Source organism: Gymnodraco acuticeps, unplaced genomic scaffold (genome assembly GCF_902827175.1).
Source record: "Gymnodraco acuticeps unplaced genomic scaffold, fGymAcu1.1, whole genome shotgun sequence".
Classification (NCBI taxonomy): domain Eukaryota; kingdom Metazoa; phylum Chordata; class Actinopteri; order Perciformes; family Bathydraconidae; genus Gymnodraco; species Gymnodraco acuticeps.
In genome coordinates, this window is record NW_022989977.1 from 753,671 (window position 1) to 775,270 (window position 21,600).

Consider the following 21,600-nt stretch of genomic DNA (forward strand, 5'->3'; position numbering starts at 1 on the left):
GCCGCTGTGTGGACGGGCCTACAGTCCAACGCCTACTGCATGCAAAGCGTTAGAAAATTGGGCCTTCAAAATAAAAGTTTGACTTTTTCCCCAAAAAAAAGAAATTCCAATTTTTTTTTCTTCACTCACACATCCGCGACCCACTCGAAACGGGTCCGCGACCCACTTTTGGGTCGCGACCCACCAGTTGAGAACCACTGATCTAGAGGACTTTGCTGTATTTATAAGACAATTAAGTTTCATGGTGTGTTTTTTCTAGCCCTGATCTTTAAAGCAAACAATGAGATCCTTTTTTCCGCCAGTGCAGCTCTGCTCAGACAAATGTTTGTGGTCTCCAATCTGCCAATACATTGTGGCTTAAGACCATTTTCTCCAGACTGGTGAAGGGAAATAAACATGGATCACAAGACATGAAAGTCCTGCAAGATTTAAACTCTTCTTCCAAGACAAATATTCAAGCTGAGACACAGCTTGAAACTGTCTTGTTTTCACAGTTTGTAACAGTGCTGAATCTTGATTATCTGTGTCTGTGTGTGTGTGTGTGTGTGTGTGTGTGTGTGTGTGTGTGTGTGTGTGTGTGTGTGTGTGTGTGTGTGTGTGTGTGTGTGTGTGTGTGTGTGTGTGTGTGTGTGTGTGTGTGTGTGTGTGTGTGTGTGTGTGTGTGTGTGTGTGTGTGTGTGTGTGTGTGTGTGTGTGTGTGTGTGTGTGTGTGTGTGTGTGTGTGTGTGTGTGTGTGTGTGTGTGTGTGTGTGTAGGCTACTCCTTTCTTTGTAGGGCTGATGGTGCTGGAGCTGGTGGTGGGTTTTCTGAAGACAGGAGCCCCAGTGGTCACCCTCAGTGATGGACTCACCTCTGTATCTGCTGGAATGATCTCCAGAATCCCACTGTGAGTGTTTGAGCTGCTCATAGTTGGGCCGTACTATACTTTATAATCAGATAGTGGAGCTGCATGTCATACCAGAAAAAAATACTTTTTTGTTAACTCATTTGTATCAATATGGTACTGTAGATAGTAAAAGTGTGTCAAGATGCACAAATGAACTGAACTGAACATGTTCTCTGTGTACTGACTCCCTCAGGTTGTTCATGAGAGGCTGTGAGCTGACTGCTTACATGTTCGTGTGGGACCGGTACCGCCTGTTGGAGCTGCCCTGGGACTCGGCCTGGACCTGGTGGATCGCCTTTCTTGGCGTGGACTTCTGCTACTACTGGGTGCACCGCCTCGCTCACGGTACCAGCACCAACACTCACACTGACGTTCACAGCTCACAACTAAGGCTTTAGTTAATCACGGCTTAAAAGTGTAGTTTATTAAAATGTTTAATGTGTATTATACTATGGTATTACACAGAAACTTTTACCTCTGTTGGCTTAAAAGGAAGATGTGACATATTTTTAAGTTTTGCTTCATCGCAAAGCACAGTGTATGTGGTCCGCTTGGATTCATGGTGGTTTTAAATTGTGACCACATTTTCTGTTGGAATCGATTTGAACGTCAGTCAAAACTTGACAAATATGCCTGCAGTGTAATCCTCTTCTCCACTGATAATACAAATCGTTAGTTTGTTTTGAACTTATATTTTCTTTTAAATATGGCTAAATTCAGTAGGCATCTCATACATGATATAAAGATGCATTTTGTAAGTTTTACATATTTTAAATTCTAAAAATAATGGTGTTGTGTTTTCAGTGATAAGCATATTGAATTGTACATTTACTTTGCCAGTATAACTCCACTACCTACCAGAATCATACCAACAGACTCATCTATCACGTGTGCCTCAGATAATACTAACACAAAACTACAAAGCCAGCTGATGATAAATGGTTGTAATATGTTGATTAGTTACCATCCCTGTAGGGAGGAGCACACACATCATGCTGTCCTGGACATTGTGGAGGAAGCAATTATTTTTGAGTTACATGCAGCTGCTTTGGAGCTGTGCAGATGTGAGAGGCCGTGGCCTCCAGAGAGATGTGGTCTTAACCCGGAGCTCTCACAGCAACAAGCTGCATACAGTCACAACTCTAAAGCAGCGATGTCCTGCAGCATCACTATAACACCAGTTATAAAATATAGAGCGGATACAGTTTTGTACAGTAGTGGCTCAACATGTTTTTAAAAATGACTCTTCCTTTGTGTGTTGGCTCAACTGATGCACGTGCCAGATGCTCAGCTGCCACAAAGCACACCGGAAGAGAGTTATTTATCTGTGGCCTGCACTAGATGTTTATTTGTGTCAGTGGCACATCAAGCTGCCCGCTGTCTAGTCCACATAGTTTTGGCTGAAAGTCGAAAATCTGGTTAAACATACGTTTTTTTTTTAACCGACTCACCAAGAACTGACCGACATGATTTTGAGGTGACCGTGACTGTGAACATTGTCCTTGGATTTAAGAACATTTTGCAGCATCAGATTAGTGAAAATGCCCTTGCTTTTGTGAAGAGTAAATCAATCAAAGTGTACTGTATCTGTGACATTATAATGGAACTTTTTAATATGAACTCTTAAAATGTTGTGTAAATTGTGTGAAAACCTTAGTAAGATTTTTGGCGGGGGGTGTGTGTGTCTACAAAAGGTCTAGTAGTGATAGTAGTTTGCCACTGCTGCAGACTGATGCATTGGCATGCAAAATCAATACTTGTATCTGTTCGCCCCTGAAACCCAAATAATGTAATCCAAAGTCTGCCTGAAACTGAAAGTAAACTGAGATGATCGATTATTCAACAAAATGCTTAGAGCTCTTGTTAAATTGAAAGCAGAGACTGCCTGTCCCGTTCTTTTCATCCTCTTAATGACATTTGTGCACATTCATATTAATATATTCATTTGTACATCAAAACATGATTCCAATGTGCAGCACTCTACTACATAAGACTTGTCCTGTACTTGGGTTGTGCAATTAATCGTTTTTTAATCGCAATTACGATTTTGGCCTGCCACAATTACGAAAACAACATAATCGAAAGAAACGATTATTTTGCTTTGCTAGGTTGTGACAGTGCACTGCAACATATTTGATCTAATTTATTTTAGTCTAATTGATTTATTTTTATTTATCATATTTATATATGTTTAGTAGCTTGTGGAAGTATGCTCCAAAATATTTGTTGATCTTGTTTATTGGTATTTATTATTTTGATATTATTTATTTAAATGTATAATTTATTTAATTTATTTTTGTATTGGTTTTTCAGTTGAATTATACATTCAGGGTAATCAACAGTTAAAACGATACTGATCAAATTATTATTTGTATTTGTTTTAAAGTTCAATATATGGATGTTTTAAAAGTCAATGAATAATCGTATTTAATAATTGTGATATCAATTATTGACCAAAAATAATCGTGATTATGATTTTTGCCATAATCGAGCAGCCCTATCCTGTACAGATACACAGTTTTGGGGCATTATCATTTTGTGTAAAATGTTGGCATGTTGCTGTGGCTGAGCAGTTTTTGTTATTTAACCCTCTGTGTTCGAGCCTAATTCATCATGCATACAACCCATGGTTTGTTGATCTATGAAACCAGGCTGAGCAGCACATATGGATGTTCCAACCTTATTTTTAGAATTGCAGCTGTAATGTGTGACTGAATGAAGTGTGTGTTCCCGCTGTTGCCCTCATTGCCTCACGGTGCAGAGGAATGACGTTCACTGTATCACATATCTGCTTGGTTTATTTGGTCGGATTTTTTATTTATTTTTAACTGCAGAATCATTTAGACGTCTCAATATTTTTTCCACTTGCTTTCATTTCCTCAGAAGTGCTCACTCAGGATATAAGCTTTTCCCCTCGTTACCAAAGTGAAGCGGTTGTCCCTGACCGCAGCGCAGGCTCCGCACGGTCCTCACTCGTCACTCTGGTCAGCCGAGGTCATCTCGGTTAACCTCCGACCTCCATCTTTTCCTAGAACAAGATTCAACCAAAGCCTTTCAGTGTGTGGAATATATGTTTCCTATAATAATGCACCGAGGAATGAGACAGATGTAGGATGCAGCTATAACGTATTTTTCAGCAATTTAACGAGTGTCAAACTGTCATGTAACGCTTCTTTAGAAGTCTTATTTTATAGTACTCATATTCGTAGTTGATTTTTGCCTCAAAACAGCAAGAACCCTGCATCTCTAATCCAATTGTGTCAAGACATATGAGATATCATCTTAATCTTTCATAATAAGACAAACGAGGGAAATATGACATCCTCTGCTGGGAAGTACTGTAAGAGCCCTTATTAGCCTCAGTGAAGAATATCATTTTCAGTGTGACCAGTTTTATGGCCCCTTTTCTCATATTTTCCCTCACATGACTTCCACATGAAAGGGCAGCTAAAAACTAATTAAGTGGAAAGAGCTTTGAAAGGCCATCGGCCTGTGCTGATGCCATCTTTACTCAGGAGACGTTACCGCTTGGTTTTGCCAGACGCTGTGATCTTTGTGATAACAACAGATTTGAAGTAAGTGAGCTGCCCCTGTCTGCAGGCTTTTGGATGAAGTTCAGGATTCTGCAATGACAGATGTATTGTGGCTTGTGGCTAGACCATATTTGTGGCCTTTGTTTGGCATTAGATCTGATCCGCGTAGCCAAAGACCAGTTGTGGTTCAAGAGGTAAATGTGGAAGATCAAACTTTTGAATGAACTTTGTGCACACACAGACTCAAATGAAGTGCTCGTTTATCTAAACTTTTGATATCTATATTTACTTAAACTCTTATCACTGCTGCATGTCCAAGAATCGATATACTGCAGCTTTAGTGAGTCATGGTTGTATCTGTTCTTGCTGTTTAAAAAAAATGTGGTTTGATATTGTGTTTGAGAAGAGAAGAGGCTTTCAGTTGGTGACAGATTGCTGGTACTGTATATCTCTTACCCCTGAAATAACATGCTCCTTGCTAAGTATTTAACCATTTATTATAGACATTGGTTTAATAACCTGGTGAACTATAAGAATTGAAAATAAATTCCAAGTTCACCCACATTGTCTGCTGCTTTCGCTGTCAGACAGACTATATATTTAAAACGTTTCTATTCCTGACCGTCCTGAAACCAGATGCTTTTGGGTGAGCAGGAGGCTGACTGTTCGGATGCGGCCATATTGTTGACAGCCCTGTTGATTCTGTTTATTCTAACCTCATATCGCAAGCGCCACTAATAGCAGCTCTGCTCTCGGGCGGCATCTATATGCAGGCATGTCAGCTAAGTTGAGGCCATTAATCAGCCAGTCAGCTGTCTGTACTCTTGATTATACGTGAGGTAATGGAGTTGCGCGACAGTCGTCTCACCACACTGGCTGCTGCTGCTGCTCTGTAGCCCAGAAACATCCGATAATCACCTAAAAGTCCCTGTGGAATGTTATCATTGCTTCCTAATATGATGGATTTCCTGTTGGGTAGTGAGTGATGGATTCATTTTCAGTGTGAAGCTGTTGGTTATGGAGAGAAGGGGGGGTATAATTGACAGGAAATCTAGGATTGTTGAATAATTTGTTTTTGGTTCAATTTATTTTGTAATACCAATAAATGTAATCCCAGATGAATGTTGACAGTCCTGAGAGAAACATGGAGAAATCTGTGGTTGTCAATCAAAACAGTGACATATACATCAATTAAGAGAATAAAGGCTGTGTCAAAATGAAAGATCAAAATGTGATTGCTGCTACATCCATTTACAAATAGTACAATACAACATAAAAGGTACACTGCAAGTTAGCATTATGCTACTGCTAGAAACAAATAACATATTTGCCAGTGACAGGCTTCAGGATTGTCCTCTTTTCCTCTGAGCATGGTGCCAGCACTAGAACCACATTTTTTTCGTTCGACACACGGGAGCAGTGCTGATGGATGATGACATGTCTCCGTTTAAATCTGTTTCTTTCTTTCCTAAATCGCAGTGCCGCGACAGATTAATAGCACCATTTGACAGATTGAAACAGATTGTGTGAAGTGCAATCAGCTTGTAAGATTGTTGTTATTGCACAGACTTATTTTCTAAAAGTGCCTTTTCAAAGCAAATTGTTTTGTCAGGTGATGTAAGAAAATTGCCTTAAGCAACAAAGCGGGTTTCTCCAATCTGTCTCTGCTGAACATTATTTTCTGTGTGTTTTGTCTTACTGAATCTTTCTGGTCATTACTCACCTGCCATTTTAGTTAATTTCCTCTTAAGGTTTTATCCTGTGTTGTCGCAAATCTTTATGGTTTACTGTGTTACCTGTGATTCTAATATGTCCAGTCTTGAAATGGAAATGCAGGAGGTGGCAGCCAGACTATTACATTTAGAGGTACGAGTTTTGCATATTGCATTTAAGTCATTAGGGAAATGAGCAACACATCCTCATCTCTTCATCCCTTCTCTCAGAATAGTATCTCTTTATAGGATGTATAATGTTATGTTGTAAAATACTAACACTTTATAAATACAACACAATGTTGACCCATTCACGTTCCAGTCGTGGTCAATTTTTCTCCTGAGTTTTTTTTGTGTATATTTTTCTCTATTATATCACAAAAGATGTGATAGTTTCTTTTTTGTAAAACACATCACTTCAAAAATGTTAGCAGACAATATGTACAGTATTGAACAGTTTCTACCCTCAGGTCCTTGCCGAGCAGCCCTTATCAACATTTCCTCTCCTAGCACCTCACTACATCCTCTTCTCCCTGTCTGCGGGTGTGTCCGCACCCCCCCCCCCCACTCCCCTCAGCAGCAGTTGTCAAGAGAAACAGATGTGCTCAGCATATCTCCTCTGCTCCTCCGTCGGGACTCAAACGATGTGGATGTTATTGTTTAAAGAGGAGCTCCTCTGGGCTGTGTGGCAGGGCGGAGGTGGTCGGGGGCTGGGGGGGTTAACCTGCACCCTCCCCGGGCGCTCAGGTCTCCATAAATCTTCACCATGACGGCGAGTTCCTGGCCCGGTGCAGGTTGCAGGGCCTACAGAAGAATATGGGCCCCCACTTGCTTTGCTAGGTCTGTCTGTACAGTGTGGTCAGGATGTGGGGGTCTCGCTCACGGCAGCAGCAGAGACCAAGTGAAAGGTCTCATGGGAGGCAGGGATAACATCAACAGTGATCTATAGGTCACTGCGCTCACACTCTCTGTCTGCTGTGTGCGCGATGAAAGAGAGAGAACGTCTACTGAGAGGGAGAGAGAGAAATGCTCTGATTGAACCTAGTCATCACAAAGAGATAATGTCCACAGGGCCTGTGTGCGCGGCATTTTAACAAAGTGTAGAAAAGAAGAGTGTGTTATGATCGTTGAGAGGGTCGCTGAGCTCAGCGGAGGCCATCGTTAGGATGTCTGCTGCCCTTGTGTGCTTCCTTCCCTACAGACTTCCCTCTATCAACAGGTGACCAGCAAGCAGTGCTGAGGACAAACCTGCACTGACTGAAGTGTGAATGAAACATGAAGATGAGTGCTAATGCCTCACATGTGGATTGCTTGTAGTTTCAGAGTACGGTCACAACCTTTTCATCAAGCTAACTCGGCCATGTCTCATCTTGTCGCCCCAAAGAAACACATGAAAAACTAAAATGCAGAACTCTTCTTTATTTAGTTTCCTGTATTTGAATTTAATTTGGATGGAAATTCTGATCAAAATGGAAAAACAATTATTATTCAGTTATTAGGATAAAAACGATTGCCCTTTTTATATTCGTCATAAATATGTCGAAATATTCATTTTATAATTCATTGACAAACACACGTACAAAATGGGAGTTGATTTCTTTTTATCTAGGTATTATAAATCTCCCATAAACCCTGGGTTTTTACAGCATCAAATATAAAATCTATCATCTCCTTTATGTTAACAACAGAGAGCAGCAGCAAAGTATAAAACAGTTTTATATACGGGATTTCAGTAAGTGAGCATTAATAGAATTGTAAGTGATACAGTGTTGATTATATTAAATATAACAGAAAAGCCACTTTATGTCACCCTTCACTTTCTATACGTTTTTTAAAGCCTGTTTGTGAGAGCTGTAAGTGGGCCTGACCTGGGTTAGTGTGTTTAGTTTAGTGTGTGTGACTGAGCTGCGTGGACAGCATGAAGTATGGCAGCAGCGGAGGGGAGTTGGCTGACTGTCCCACCGAGTCCAGAACTCGCTGTTTGTGTTGGCACCCCATCCAAGAACCCGCCAATCCAAACACTAGAGGGCTGTTCACAGGCCATTACCCGTGTGATTGACACGTCGGCCCACCACTCAGAGGACTGCACATGAAGGACACCGTGTGTTAGTGCCAGGAATTTGTCGCTGAGGGTGATGATATGGCAGCTGATTGATTGACCTGTTAAAGCGTTTCACAGGGTTTTGTTGGTTAAATAGAGTCGATTGGGACTTCATTCTCTGATGATTATTTTTCTTTTTGACTAGTCATACTTTCCTTTTGTGGCAGCATTATCGAGATACCGATTGATCATTATCGGCACTTACTGCAGGACTCCACTGGAGCTAAAGTCATGGAGCTCAATAGGACTTTGCATTCTGGCGTTTATACGACTCGGTTATGTAAGCATTGCTCCTGACAGGGTTGATTTGAACATAAACACACTCTGTTAAAGTCTAACTCAGCCATGTAACATGACTGATGATGACTTATAGGCCTTGATTATGTGTCATGATATAATTCAACAGTATTGACCAGGTCATTATGATCGGAAATCGTAGAATTACATCACCCTACTGCCAGACCTCGTCTCACAGTATGGTGATTCCTGGTTTTGAATACCAGAATAGCAAGGCTTACAGTATTTTAGTTGCAGGTGGGCTCATATTGAAGGAGGCCATCTGAACAAAGGTACGTTATTAGTCGTCATTCACACAGCCACTTTTAAAGTTAGAGTAGGTAAGAATGGAGAAACCAGCTCGAGTAAGCTAGCATTTGAAAGTACACAACCGAAAAAAAATCTGCCCCTTCCTTCAGACTTCCTTACAGAGCCCCTCCTCCAACACACACAAACGCGCACATGACCAATGAGGGCACGAGACAAGTTTGTGCGCGAGGTGGAAGGCTGACAGGCAGGTAGGCCATCCAATGATCTGCCGGGCCGAGGCAGATAATTGGACTTGCTTTTCACAGCGCCACGGCTTCCACAGAAGAAATATTTGTATATTATATTTATTGTCAAAGCATTTAATTTATTCGTTGCTATCGGGATGTTAAGAGCATTCCATGGAATATAACAAAAAGTGTTTCTGAAGGGAATTACCTACCCCACCTTTAAGGTACTTGTCTGGTAAACATTTTGAATAATCAACCAATGCTGTAATTTTACCTGCCAAGACTCATACAAAGTGTCAAAACTGTCTATCATTAGCGCGTCTCATGCATGTTATTCCTGAGAAAACGTGAGTTAAGGCATGCTGGCGGCCTCATGGAAGTGCCGTCCTCAGCGTTTCTGTGCTGGGAAAGCGAGCTCTGTGGCATTGGTTCTCACCATTAACAGGGTTTCCCTCCTGAATAGGCCCTGCCAAACTATGCAGCGTCCCGCAGAGTCCGAGATGAGGACATGGGCTTGCAGTGAAGCCTAGCGATTCCTACTTCCTATCAATGACAAGAAGCATCAATCTTAGCTGCCCTTAGTCCTAGGCCCTGCCAAGCACGATTCCATTGTGAAGAAAAAAAGAAAACTGCTGGAATTAAACAAAGACTGGATTATCCTCTCAATATGTCTTTTAGCAGGACAGTTCTTCTCTGAATCCCCCATGGTTCAGAGCGGAAGAAGCGTCATAATTTTAGAGCTTGACTGCTGTAGATGCCGTCAGATTTATTGGTGTGTTTCCTCTCTCATCTCACACCCTTGCCTTGTCTGCAAACTATTGCGTTGAGAGGGCAAATAAAGTTTGAAATAAAGTCCAGCCCTTTTCCTTAGACTTAATACAAAAAAACACAATTTAACACTGTATGTGACGCTTCCAAAAACATTCCTTGTGACATTTATTCTCTCACACCTTCTGAAACCCAGCAATAACCCTGTTAAATAAGCAAGGTGTGGAGATTGCTTGGGAGCTCCTCTGGGTTTCCCCAAACACTTGAGGAAGTCCTCCTAGTTGCAGTGATTGGGAACGTGTCCGGACAGATTGTGGTGCTACTCCGCTCACACTGCACACCTTCAATACCTTCAGTTCTGTGTTTGTTCAGGTGCAGCAGACCAGTGTTTTTTCGACTGCCTTGCTACCATTCACAAGTATATTAAAAAGCGAGAGAGGAAGAGTTTTACGAGCTTTAACACTTTTACAATGTAAAAACCTCACAAATTCAAATGTGATGGTTTTGGCATTCTCAGATAGGTTAAAGGACTAGTTGACATTTTAAGAAATCTTTTTTTTACCTTGTCAGCCATGGACTTAGATGTTAGACGATAACATTAAGACAACCCTCATGTCTGCACAGTAAATATAAAGCTACATAAAGGAGAGGCTTAAGTTGGCAAAAAGAAATGAGCCTACAGCTCTGGAGAAAATTAGGAGACTACTCAGTTGTTATATGTATGGCAGCCATTCTATTCCAGTGTCTGTTGAATTCCAACAAAGAGAAATGTTGTCAGTAAATTATAGAATACAAATAAATAAATAATAAAACCAGAGAAACTGATAATGCTGCAGTGGCCACAGTTTAAAGGTGGTTATTTGATATATTTTATATCCTCGTTTCAGTTGGCCATGACATATTTTTCCTCATAACCCCTTGTAAAACAACACATTGCTGTTTTGCTATATTGCATATTGCTATCTTCTGTTCTTTACTATCCACTAGAAGCGAATAATCACATTTCTCAAGATGTCGGTGTGATGAAATTATTGGAGCAAAGAACTGGAAACACATGGTAGACATTTACTGAGACACCGTAGTGACACCACAGCCTCCGCTCAAACCAACACACTTAACCACTCCTAATCAGTAATCAGCATTATACTACAAGACGCTGCAGGTTCTGTCCCTGGCAGGGTCAAACTGTCATGTTGTTGTCTAAAAGAAAATATTTGTTTACGGTCCTATCTAAGACACATACAACTTTTTAGACAAATAAAAGATGTGCATCGTCATCAAGCTAAAAATAGTGTTAAATGTGTATTTGGGCTCACACACAGTGTGTAATGCTAGAAGTTTAATTGCTTGATAATTGATCCCTTAATCACACATCAAGGCTGCTTCATAAAACTTAAACCTCATTTAATAACTTGGGCTGCTTTTATTATAACAAATACATCTCTATACATAGACTATATGGGGCTCTGTGGTTCTGGGATATTTGAAGGTTACTTTTCTCTCTTGTACTGCTGCAAAGGCCAGAGTGGACTGGAGGTGCCAAAAAGCACAGACTAGACGGGGTGGTCCGGAAACAGCCCAAAATCCAGTGAAACTTAACAAGCATGTTTCCGTTGGATGTTAAAATGAAGTGTAACACAGATATTAATGTAGCAAGTATCACAACACAGCAGAGGAATGTAAACTGGAGCACTGGGACATCAAGCTGGACACTAACCAGCTGCAGCCGAATACCCCCAACCGCCATAAGAACCTGAACGCCTCCTCCTCCAGCGGCCAGTTACACTCAAGCCTCAGGTTTTCATCACGGCTGGCCAGGAGCAGGACTCAAACTACTCCTTATGGGGTTGAACGTGTTTAGTTACTCATCTGGGGAGGTTGGGTTTTGAGATAAATCACTTGTGGTGATGTAAAGGCAGCTGTATGTGTGTGAGGGTTCAAGGCCCGCATATAAATCTCATGAAAGATTATATGTTAGCTCTGTAACATGTTAATGAGCAGGTAATGCAGCGATAACCGCTGAGATTTGGACTCTTGGGCTCCTGTTTCATGTTGGATCTATGTGTGTGTTTGTTATTTTCCTACAGAGGTGTCCTTCATTTGGGCTGCTCACCAGGTTCACCACAGTTCAGAGTACTACAACCTAACCACCGCCCTCAGACAGTCCCTCACCCAGCAGTTCACGTCATGGGTAAGATATAATTCATGCTCTCAAAGGATAGGTTGGTTGATTATCTAATTGTCAACATATAAATGAGAATAATACATTCATTATTTATAATACTAAGTGGTGTCTGTGAAGAAATATCTTATTCTTCTTCCCTCATACTGAATTCAATTAGTTCAATAACAATTAAATGGGACAAAAATGTATCAGAATGGATCAGAATGGATGACAAGTACGGTGACAAATTCAATTATACCTGTGATAATGACTATTAGGATTTGATGCCATTTTTTGTTTGCATTCTCGATGACGTCATGCACGTTGTGTAGCAAGAAGAGCTATGATTGGTCGGAAACCAATGTGTCTGTCATGTCAGAGCCATGGCAAAAATGTTCGACTACATTCATTTGACACATTGACCATATTAACAGACACAAATATTATATTGTCTCAACCACTAAAGCTCTAAACTATTAAAAGTAGGTCACATGTGGCTGAGTAGCACAGACAACGTAGAAACGTTGGACTAATATTTTGGTAAGAGATCGACTATTGGCGGAATTATCTGTAAATCTGTCGAAGTTATATCAAGTGCTCCTAATTTCAGAGTGACATTACTAGCTGAGAGATTTTAAATGGAAAAGAACACCAGTAATTCCCTGTGTCAGATTTTCTACCAGCATCCACACATCTGGAGCAATAATGTAAGATATGTTAGTGATAGTGTTACTTGAATGTTTCATCTGTTGCACATAAATCCCTGGATGTGTTCCTAAATGAAGCTTTATGCTAGTGAAATAGGACATTGTGTATAAAGTATTCTCTTTTTTCTCCTCAGATTTTCTACCTGCCCATGGCTCTGTTTGCACCCCCCACGGTCTTCGCCGTCCACATACAGTTAAACCTTCTCTACCAGTTCTGGATCCACACTGAGGTAAATGTTTAAACACTGGTCATATATTTTGTTATTAATTGACTGTTTTTGTGGAAAACTCTAAAACAGCGATATGATCTGGATCTTTAAAAAATTGAAAGATGGGATAATGGGGAGTGGGCATCGATAATGATGTTTAATGGTTAAAGAATGTGACCATTGGACAGATGCAGTAAAACAACAACTACTATCAGTCATTACCTCCTGTACCTCCTGCGTCCTGTTTTATGTCTCTGAGTGAAACTCTGACTTTTTACCTGCATTTGAAGTGTTAGGAAAAGATTAAGATGCTCTTTGTGACATTGCCCTTGTGTACTGTATACTGCAGGGGAATGAAATGATCAATTGATTTGTTTAAATAGACATTTTCTTTCAATTGAATACATTGTTAGTTGTAACTCAAATAGAATAATGGATAAAGAAAATACTTCTCAAATAGGAATATGTAATATTAGTCAAATCTGTAAATATATTGTCTATTCGTGCAGCACGTGTAGCTCTGTCTGCATTTCTTCTCCTCCATTCATGGTTGGTGTGCAAAGTTAAAAGGGTAATCCGACTGAACACAAGTCTGTAAAGTTATCTTTCTCCCCGTGCCAATACTAATATGTCTGCTGAGTCGAGCCTTTGTAGACCCCGTGTTGCAGTGGAACCTGTATTCAATAAAAAATAATGAGATTTTATGAAATATTCCAAACAGAAGCATGACCGCTCTCAGCCTTTAAAGCGACTGGGAGTATCACTGTTACAAGCCCCACAATCTGGAGAGGGAATGAATGGATTTGGAACGCCTTCCATCTTTTAGTGCACTATTAGTGAAAACAGTCGTAATAGTCACAATTTTCTGGAGGGATGTAATTTATGCCTCCTTTATGGGGCTTTTTTTTTTTGATGTCATGTAATTTATTGGCACGCTATACGCTGCGCCGCTTCAGCCTCAGAGCCGGAGTGAAGTGGTGGAGACCCTTTTCATTCAAGATAAAACTCTCACGCTCGACTGCCAGACGCAGCCATTACATGGGAATAATGAATCACTGAGAAATTCTGTCCAGCCGTGCACGTTTCTACAGACTGAGGGGTCTGCAGTACTGATGCCAAACATCAAAATATCTGAGAGTTTCATCAAGAATAGAAACATGAAGTTTGTGAAATATGCTCTGTGTGACCTCTGTAATCTTTAATGACTCACTGGGGCATCTGTTTAATATCAAAGAAAATAACATGATTTATGTTTCTTAGTTTTATGCAAAAAATGTCCTTTTACATGAGATTATTTTTACAAACTGCCATATTGTTCTCTTATCCTACCAGCAGACACATACTGTTCTCCACTAAACAATTGAACTGATTTGAGCTGATTTTGATTGAGGAAACAAACAAAATGATGGTTATTTGTGAGTGTTTGATTGATACTGATATTAATGGTGCTCTTCTTTTTCACATAAAAACAAACATAGGTGACCTAACTCAATACAAGAAACAAGTCTACCATAAAGCATCATTCGCAAAGTTATCCAAGGCAATCTGTTTGTTTTCTGGTTGGTCAGAATTACAGTATTACATAAAATTGGCAAGTACATCTTTGATACAAAAGAATACATTAGAGTAAATGATTAGTCAGTTGTCAGTAGTCAGATGAACTGGCACATATTTATGATCTTCAGACGATGAACCTTTATGACTTTGTTAACCCTCTGACCTTTTGTCTAGTGCCCCTGTCAAGTCAGAATATGTCTCTACCCCAAAATTGTAATACATTGAAATGTATATCCTCCCAAAATAATCTCCATGTAAACAACAAAATATTAAAATGGACATGTTGCGATAGAATTATGTAACACAATTACAGTATTCTCCCCGGTGGATGAACTGGAGATTGGGTTGTGATGATATTTACAGAACACATTATATGTTTACATTTCTTACTAATTTGTTGGGTTTCATTATTCTATTTTAGTTGATCAAAAACCTTGGACCTCTAGAGTGGGTTTTCAACACACCAACACATCATAAAGTTCATCATGGTGAGAACGACATTCTTGTCTTTAGATTTTTCCATGGCTTAGACTTAACATTAACAGGAAGAGCAAACATAAATATGTGATACAGGCTGAAATGTTAAAATGACACTTGGACTGATTTGGTTAGTTTAAATATGTTTGTTGTTCATCAGACAAAATATTATTCCAACAGGGAGGAACAGCTACTGCATTGACAAGAATTACGGAGGAATTCTCATCATATGGGACCGATTATTTGGTAAGAAAAAGTAATCAGAAATGTGGTTTTAATCCTGAAGATAATCTCAGTGCTGCTAACTATAGAGATCAGTGCGGGCATTAGCATTTGATCAGTACCAGAAGTAAAGATTCTGAATGTTTTTGATGAACAGTTATATTCATAATATAGGATTAGGATTAAAACTAAAGACTGCCTCCATTTCTTAGCTTTGCAATAAAACATACCCTATCCTCTTCTTTCATGAACTGCTAAATTAGCATTTACTGCTAAATGACAGCCTTATCTCCCCCTACGGACATAGAAGATATTAACTCTTGCTCACTGCTGCAAGATTATCTTCTTTTAAGGAGGGATGTTTTAGTGTACTTAACACTAGGAAGTGCTAAAGCATACCCTGACTTTGATGATGTGTAGCCAACTCACATTTATGATGATATAAATGTGTTTGTTTTTTTAAAGTTATGCCCCATATTAATGTATATTTATATGCATTTTTTGTAAATATTATTAAAAATCAATAGTTCAATTTTGCAGAGAGTGTTCGGTGCTTTATATTAATGAGTCATATAAAGATATTAGCAGCCTGTGGTTTCACAGGGCTTTTAGATGTGACTGTTACGTGTCTCTCTTTAAAAATATAATAGTCTCCTCCTGTGTCCCATGAAACGGTTGAAAGATGATATTAGTGAGCTGTTTTCAGCGTTCGTATCAGTACTGGTGTCTGTGACGCTTTGCCTCTCATTATTCTATAAAAAGTTGCGGTACTATCCATTATAGCATCAGCATGAAGGGAAACAGTGACTCTTTAAAATGTAGGTTTGCCTGCAGCCTTCATACACGACTCAGCAATTCTTCCACTAAACGTCAGCGAGAGGTAACTGATTACATTTTGTGGTTAATGTTATCCAGAGTTCCCTTCGGCTGTTTTTTTCTGTGGCTGCAGAAGGATTTACGTGTTTTATCCCAGGAGCTGTGATGCCAACTTTATCAATGTTCTTCTTTTGCAGGTTTTATATATTACTCTTTAAAGTATTGTATTGTATTTGGAGCAGTGGTGGTTCTAGACCAATTTGACTGGGGGGGCCACTGGGGGGCCAGTTATTTTCTGAGGGGGGCACAATAAATGCAGGACGAAAAAGAGAACTAGACAGTATGAAGTAATTGCGCATTAGAAAACAATGCAATACAGTTATTGGTATTTGTTTCAGTACACTTATTTATTTCAGATAGATCTTATAGTTATTACTGTTAGCTTCAGCTTAAGTTATAGTGCAATGTTTGCACTAACACCATATTTATATAAAAATAAAGGCAATGAACAGTTACATCTCTACTTTACATAAGGGTGTCTGCACAATCTCACATTACAGAAACAAAATCCTGCGGTTTTTGGAAAACCGAGTACCAGAAAATATACATTTAAAAAAAAAAAAAAAAAAAAACTTTCATTGTTAGGGGGGCCACAGGGGGGGTCAGGGGTCAGTGTTAGGGGGGGCACTGCCCTGCCCCCCCCCCCCTAGAACCGCCCCTGATTTGGAGTATTCATATCCACAAGTTGGGAAAATGTATATGTCATATTCCAGACTGGACTAATTTTGCAATCAATGCTTGAAAGCTCTTAATGCTGGTTACAAGTGTACATAGGAAGAGTTAATGATATTTTTCACATTATTGTACATGTCCTTGTCAGGTACCTTTGCTGCAGAGAAAGACAAAGTGGTGTTTGGCCTGGTGTCCCCTATCAACACCTTTGAGATCCTCTATGTTCAGGTGGGTTCCATCCGCCATCATTGGTGCGACCAGCATCTCACCTCCATCCCTCTGAGTGCAAACACCTTTTAGTAAATGAGGCATAGGCTCATGTTTCCCTTTGCTGGCTGAGTGGCTATTTGGTAATCATAACATTACTCCACTCTAAACAAACTGCCCAGCTGAGGGTGAAGGAGGCCAATAAAGTGAAATGCCAGGAGGTGGATGTTGTGATTATTTTCACTGCCCTCACTGTGAGCAATGACCTGCCCAATGAAAGCAGAAACGTTTCTACTCATGATAAGCCATAGCCGTTACGGCTTCATTAACATCCATCAGTTGAATGTTGTGTCTGATGTTTGACCTTTTGAATTTATTCTCTTTTAGTTACACTACTATTTGTATTTGGGGAGAAGATCTACCACTTTCAAGACTATCAGCGACAAATGTTTGACATTCATCAACGGCCCGAGTTGGAAACCTGGTAAACCTCGGCTTGGTGACCATCTCGACAATCCCAAGGTAGTAAACAACAATGTCCCTGTTTTTATATCTGTTTTTTCAGAATAGCACACTGGCTTCATTACCCATCATTTTTACACACGCAACACACTAAATGACTCAGAGCATTCCTTATTGAAGGATTCACATATTCTACAAGTTTTACAAGGAACTGCCACATCAAATAAAAGCTGCAAAGCCTTTGTTGAGGGAACACAATAAGTTCATTTTCACCGTCTTTAAACGCAGTCTGCGGGATTAAAACCGCATGCAGTTGAGTGTGAATGTGTGTGTGTGCAGAAAGAAATACAGGCTCCAGTCGAATGCCCCGGCGGTTAGCTTTGAAATAACGCTGATGGTGTCACATATTTAGTTCCCTCATGCTTCACACTCAAAAAATAAACCTCCCCTTTGCCTTAACAATTAAATTGGCCCCTTTAAACCCAGCGGTGTGATTCTAAACACGGACAGAGCTGGAATTGAACCGAAATATCTTGAAAGGCCTTGTGTAGACGGCTGCTAGTTGATATCTGCCGCTGAGGGAAAGAAAGGAAAAAGAGGGGGAGTGAGGGAGGAGAGGAGGCTGAACGTGTTTCAGCTCTTTGAGAATAAGCAGAGCAGCGTGCTGAAATACCTACAGGGCTGGGGATGGGATGCGGGGGAACCCACATGTGGTGGTTTGGTTCCTCGGGATCCTGGGAAACCCCCTGAATAAGACACAGGAATCATTGGCTAGGTTTTTTTACTCCATTCCAAAAAGGATGCAGTTTCAACACAAGGCCCTCAGGCATAATTACTTTTGGTCCGAAACAGACTAAAACAGGTCAATGACTCAGGGAATTCTTAAGAAAGGACTCATATAATACTGTGTGTTTGGGGAAAACAGCTGCACCCAGTAAATGCTTGTTGACTTTCTGCACGGAACAAAGCAGACTAATTGTCACCCATTTTTATAATTCAGCCTGAAAGAGATTGAAGCAACTTAAGTACTTTTTGTGGTGAAAATAAACACATTGGAAGTAAAAAAATTATCGGAAGAAAGTAAGATTATCAGAGAGTTTTAAACATGACATTTATGAGTTCAATTAATACATTTTCCTTTTTGAAAGGCTTCAAATATTCTCACTGACTCACTTTTCCTCTCTATTAGTTTTCATTTGGCATTACTTTATTCCAACTCTTGCCCTGATGCTGTTTTAATTCTCCTTTCCTTTATAAAAACAACAAGCTGAAAACAAAGTTTGTTTTGGTTGCAGTGTAAAAGTGCACGATTGAGTGTGAAATTGAAATAGAAAGCAAAAGAAGAAATGAATGAGTGGTTAAAAGGTGACATGCATGGATGCATAACCTCTGGGTTAAAAGAGCCTAAACAAGGACAATTACTAAATCCCTTCTACGAGAGAATGGATGCTACACAATCTATATCAGTACAACTTATATTTTGAAAAGGACACATTTGTATAACAACACATGTTTTTGTAGCGTTTTGCTCATTTTTGTAGCTTTACTGGTTTCTAAACAGTTGAATGGTCCTTGAGAAATAATACACCCAAAATTATATTTCATATGTATTTTTGCTGGTTGTTAATAAATAGTCATGTTATGAGTGTTTCACTGCCCTGACCAGTACAACCATACTGTAAATCTTCTGAACATGTTTAAATAAACATGAGATAAACTTCAGTGAATCATCGTCAAAATGTGGTGTGAGAATCAGTCCAGAATATTACTCTCCTTACCACAATAATTAGGGATTGAGAAATTAAAAATATTTTATTTTCCATGTGCAGTTGACCGGACAGGAAGTGCCTCATGATCCCAGCTGGTCGCTGCCTTTACAAATTTATGTGATCATACATTTCCTGCTGGCGCTGGGGACCTACCAAGATGTGTTTGACAACAAGATGGTATGTATTTGTCCTATACGACAAACTGTAAATGTTAAAAGCACATTGGGAGTCCTTTTGAAGGAGGGAGTGAATTCTGTAAGGTTGAAACTGTTGACCTTCTAGGTCACACACTGACTACTGTTATGTTTAGGTTACATTTATCCCTCATATAAAGTATGACAAGGTGGTCCAGGGCTCCTAATTTAAGACTGAGTGCTGCATGTTTGTATGCCAACATTATTTCACCCAATTATGCAGTTTGTTGTGGCTGGTCCATGGTCGAGTAGAGTCCTCTACTTAGCCAGCAGGAAAAGACTAGCTCTGACTAACATCATGACAGAGTGACTGATCGGCATTCCCCTTTAGAACAACCTTTGTCTATTATTTTCCACTCAACGAGCCAAAAGACCCCCTTCCTCCTCCGTCACAAAAAAGAGAAACAGGTCTCCTCAGCAGTTATCTTTGGAAGCCTTTTTTCCCCAGGCATAGTTTTGGTTAGCCAAAAAGTGCTGCCACGCCCAGCCCCTTCAAACTCCCAAATAAAATGGCCTGTCTTTTTCTGATCACTACCTCCGTGGTGCTCCTTCAGTTGTGGTACACAAACTCGCACACGCACACACACACACACACACACACACACACACACACACACACACACACACACACACACACACACACACACACACACACACACACACACACACACACACACACACACACACACACACACACACACACACACACCACACACACACACACACACACACACACACACACACACACACACCACACACACACACACACACACACACACACACACACACACACACACACCACACACACACACACACACACACACACACACACTTCCTTTCCAGGGTCGAGGGCTCCCCTCCCTCTCGGCGAATGAAACACCAGCTGGTGGTCCAGCAGTGAACACAAACGCCTTAATTGTCGAGTCAACCATTTCCCAACCCAAATAGCCTTCAGGATGCAGCAATCAGGACTTGGAAGGAAAATAACAAAGTGAGCGTTCTGGCCCAACAATAAATCATGTCACTCTTATGTATTTATACCCACATGTTCGCTAGGCGCTTATTCAGCTTGACAATTGATTATACACTGCCGGGCAATTTATGAGTATTGCATTAATCTGAAGCCATGAAAACATAAAGGAAGGCTAGTCTTCAATTACATCAGCAGCAGGCCAACGTTCACATTTTATTATAGGGTGCTAAACTGTTTCTATTACAGGCAGGGAGAGGAACTGACCATGCCATAAAGTCTTATCTCAGAACAACTCAATAACATTCGTGTGTTATGATGATTGCTAAAGGTGTGGACTTCAGACTCTAATTATGTGTAATCTGGGTGTGATTAAAGCAGATTTATTCTAAAAGCTCATACTAATTTGTGTCAGATGTCAACCCTCAGCATTTACAATGGTGCAAAGAAACTAAGTACATTTACCAAACATTTGTAAATACTGTACTACTTCTACTTCACTATACATCAGAGGTTAATATTGAACTTTGTACAATGCTATCCTTATGCAGATTCAGATTTATACTCACACAAATATGATGTATTATTATTATAGGTAAGATGAAAACTGATGCTGACACACGACTGCATCAATAATTATCATCCAGGTTTTATGTTATACATTAGTCTTAAAATAGGCACTTCTGATTTTGGTTTTCTATCTTAATGCCAATACTTTAGTAGTACTTAAATTAAATATCTTAGTACTTTGTTCACCGAGCAGTTAAATCTCTGGGAGTGAAAATAATCCTAAATAAGAAAATGTCCATAGCGTGTGAAGTTTTGAATGAAGATTTGAATTTTATATTTAAAAAAGTATGAAGAGTATAGGATGTATATTATCTTAGTAACATTTTGCTACTGCTGAATTTCCTCAATGGTTACTCTGTCCTGCAAACCCTCATGAACTTCCCCATAATAACGGCTGCAATAAAAGCCTGAATAATGACTTAATCTGCCTCGTCTCAGGGGACAACAGAATAACACAATCATTACGCTGCCACCAGATGTTAACTTTCATTTCTATCCTGTTCTGTTATTGCTGCAGTTTGACACTTGTTCAACGTACAATTGAACACGAAGAAAAAAGCATTTCTTCATCCATGTTCTTTTTGAAAGGGTTTCATATGTGTAACCCCACCTGACGACTCTGAGGGATTTGGAGGGGATTTTCTCTCGAGCATGGCGTCTTGACCGCATGTGTTGACAGAGAGTCAAACAAACACATAAGATCATGTGACAAGAGTGTCTCAGCAGCTGAACCCCCTGGGTTATTGAACACAGATAAGTTCACATAACCTT

General features: G+C 40.0%; 1 protein-coding gene across 1 annotated transcript in view; it reads left to right on the plus strand.

Annotated features, from left to right (window-relative positions):
- Nucleotides 1-762: 762 nt before the first annotated feature.
- LOC117543294 (alkylglycerol monooxygenase-like) overlaps nucleotides 763-21,600 on the plus strand; it is a 35,630-nt gene continuing 14,792 nt past the window's right edge. The window contains exons 1-9 of the mRNA XM_034211472.1: nucleotides 763-886; nucleotides 1,080-1,231; nucleotides 11,861-11,964; nucleotides 12,779-12,874; nucleotides 14,832-14,898; nucleotides 15,068-15,133; nucleotides 16,806-16,885; nucleotides 17,252-17,386; nucleotides 19,156-19,272. Of these exons, the coding sequence (XP_034067363.1) occupies nucleotides 780-886; nucleotides 1,080-1,231; nucleotides 11,861-11,964; nucleotides 12,779-12,874; nucleotides 14,832-14,898; nucleotides 15,068-15,133; nucleotides 16,806-16,885; nucleotides 17,252-17,386; nucleotides 19,156-19,272 (924 nt within the window). The 5' untranslated portion in view covers nucleotides 763-779. The remainder of the gene's footprint in view (nucleotides 887-1,079; nucleotides 1,232-11,860; nucleotides 11,965-12,778; nucleotides 12,875-14,831; nucleotides 14,899-15,067; nucleotides 15,134-16,805; nucleotides 16,886-17,251; nucleotides 17,387-19,155; nucleotides 19,273-21,600) is intronic.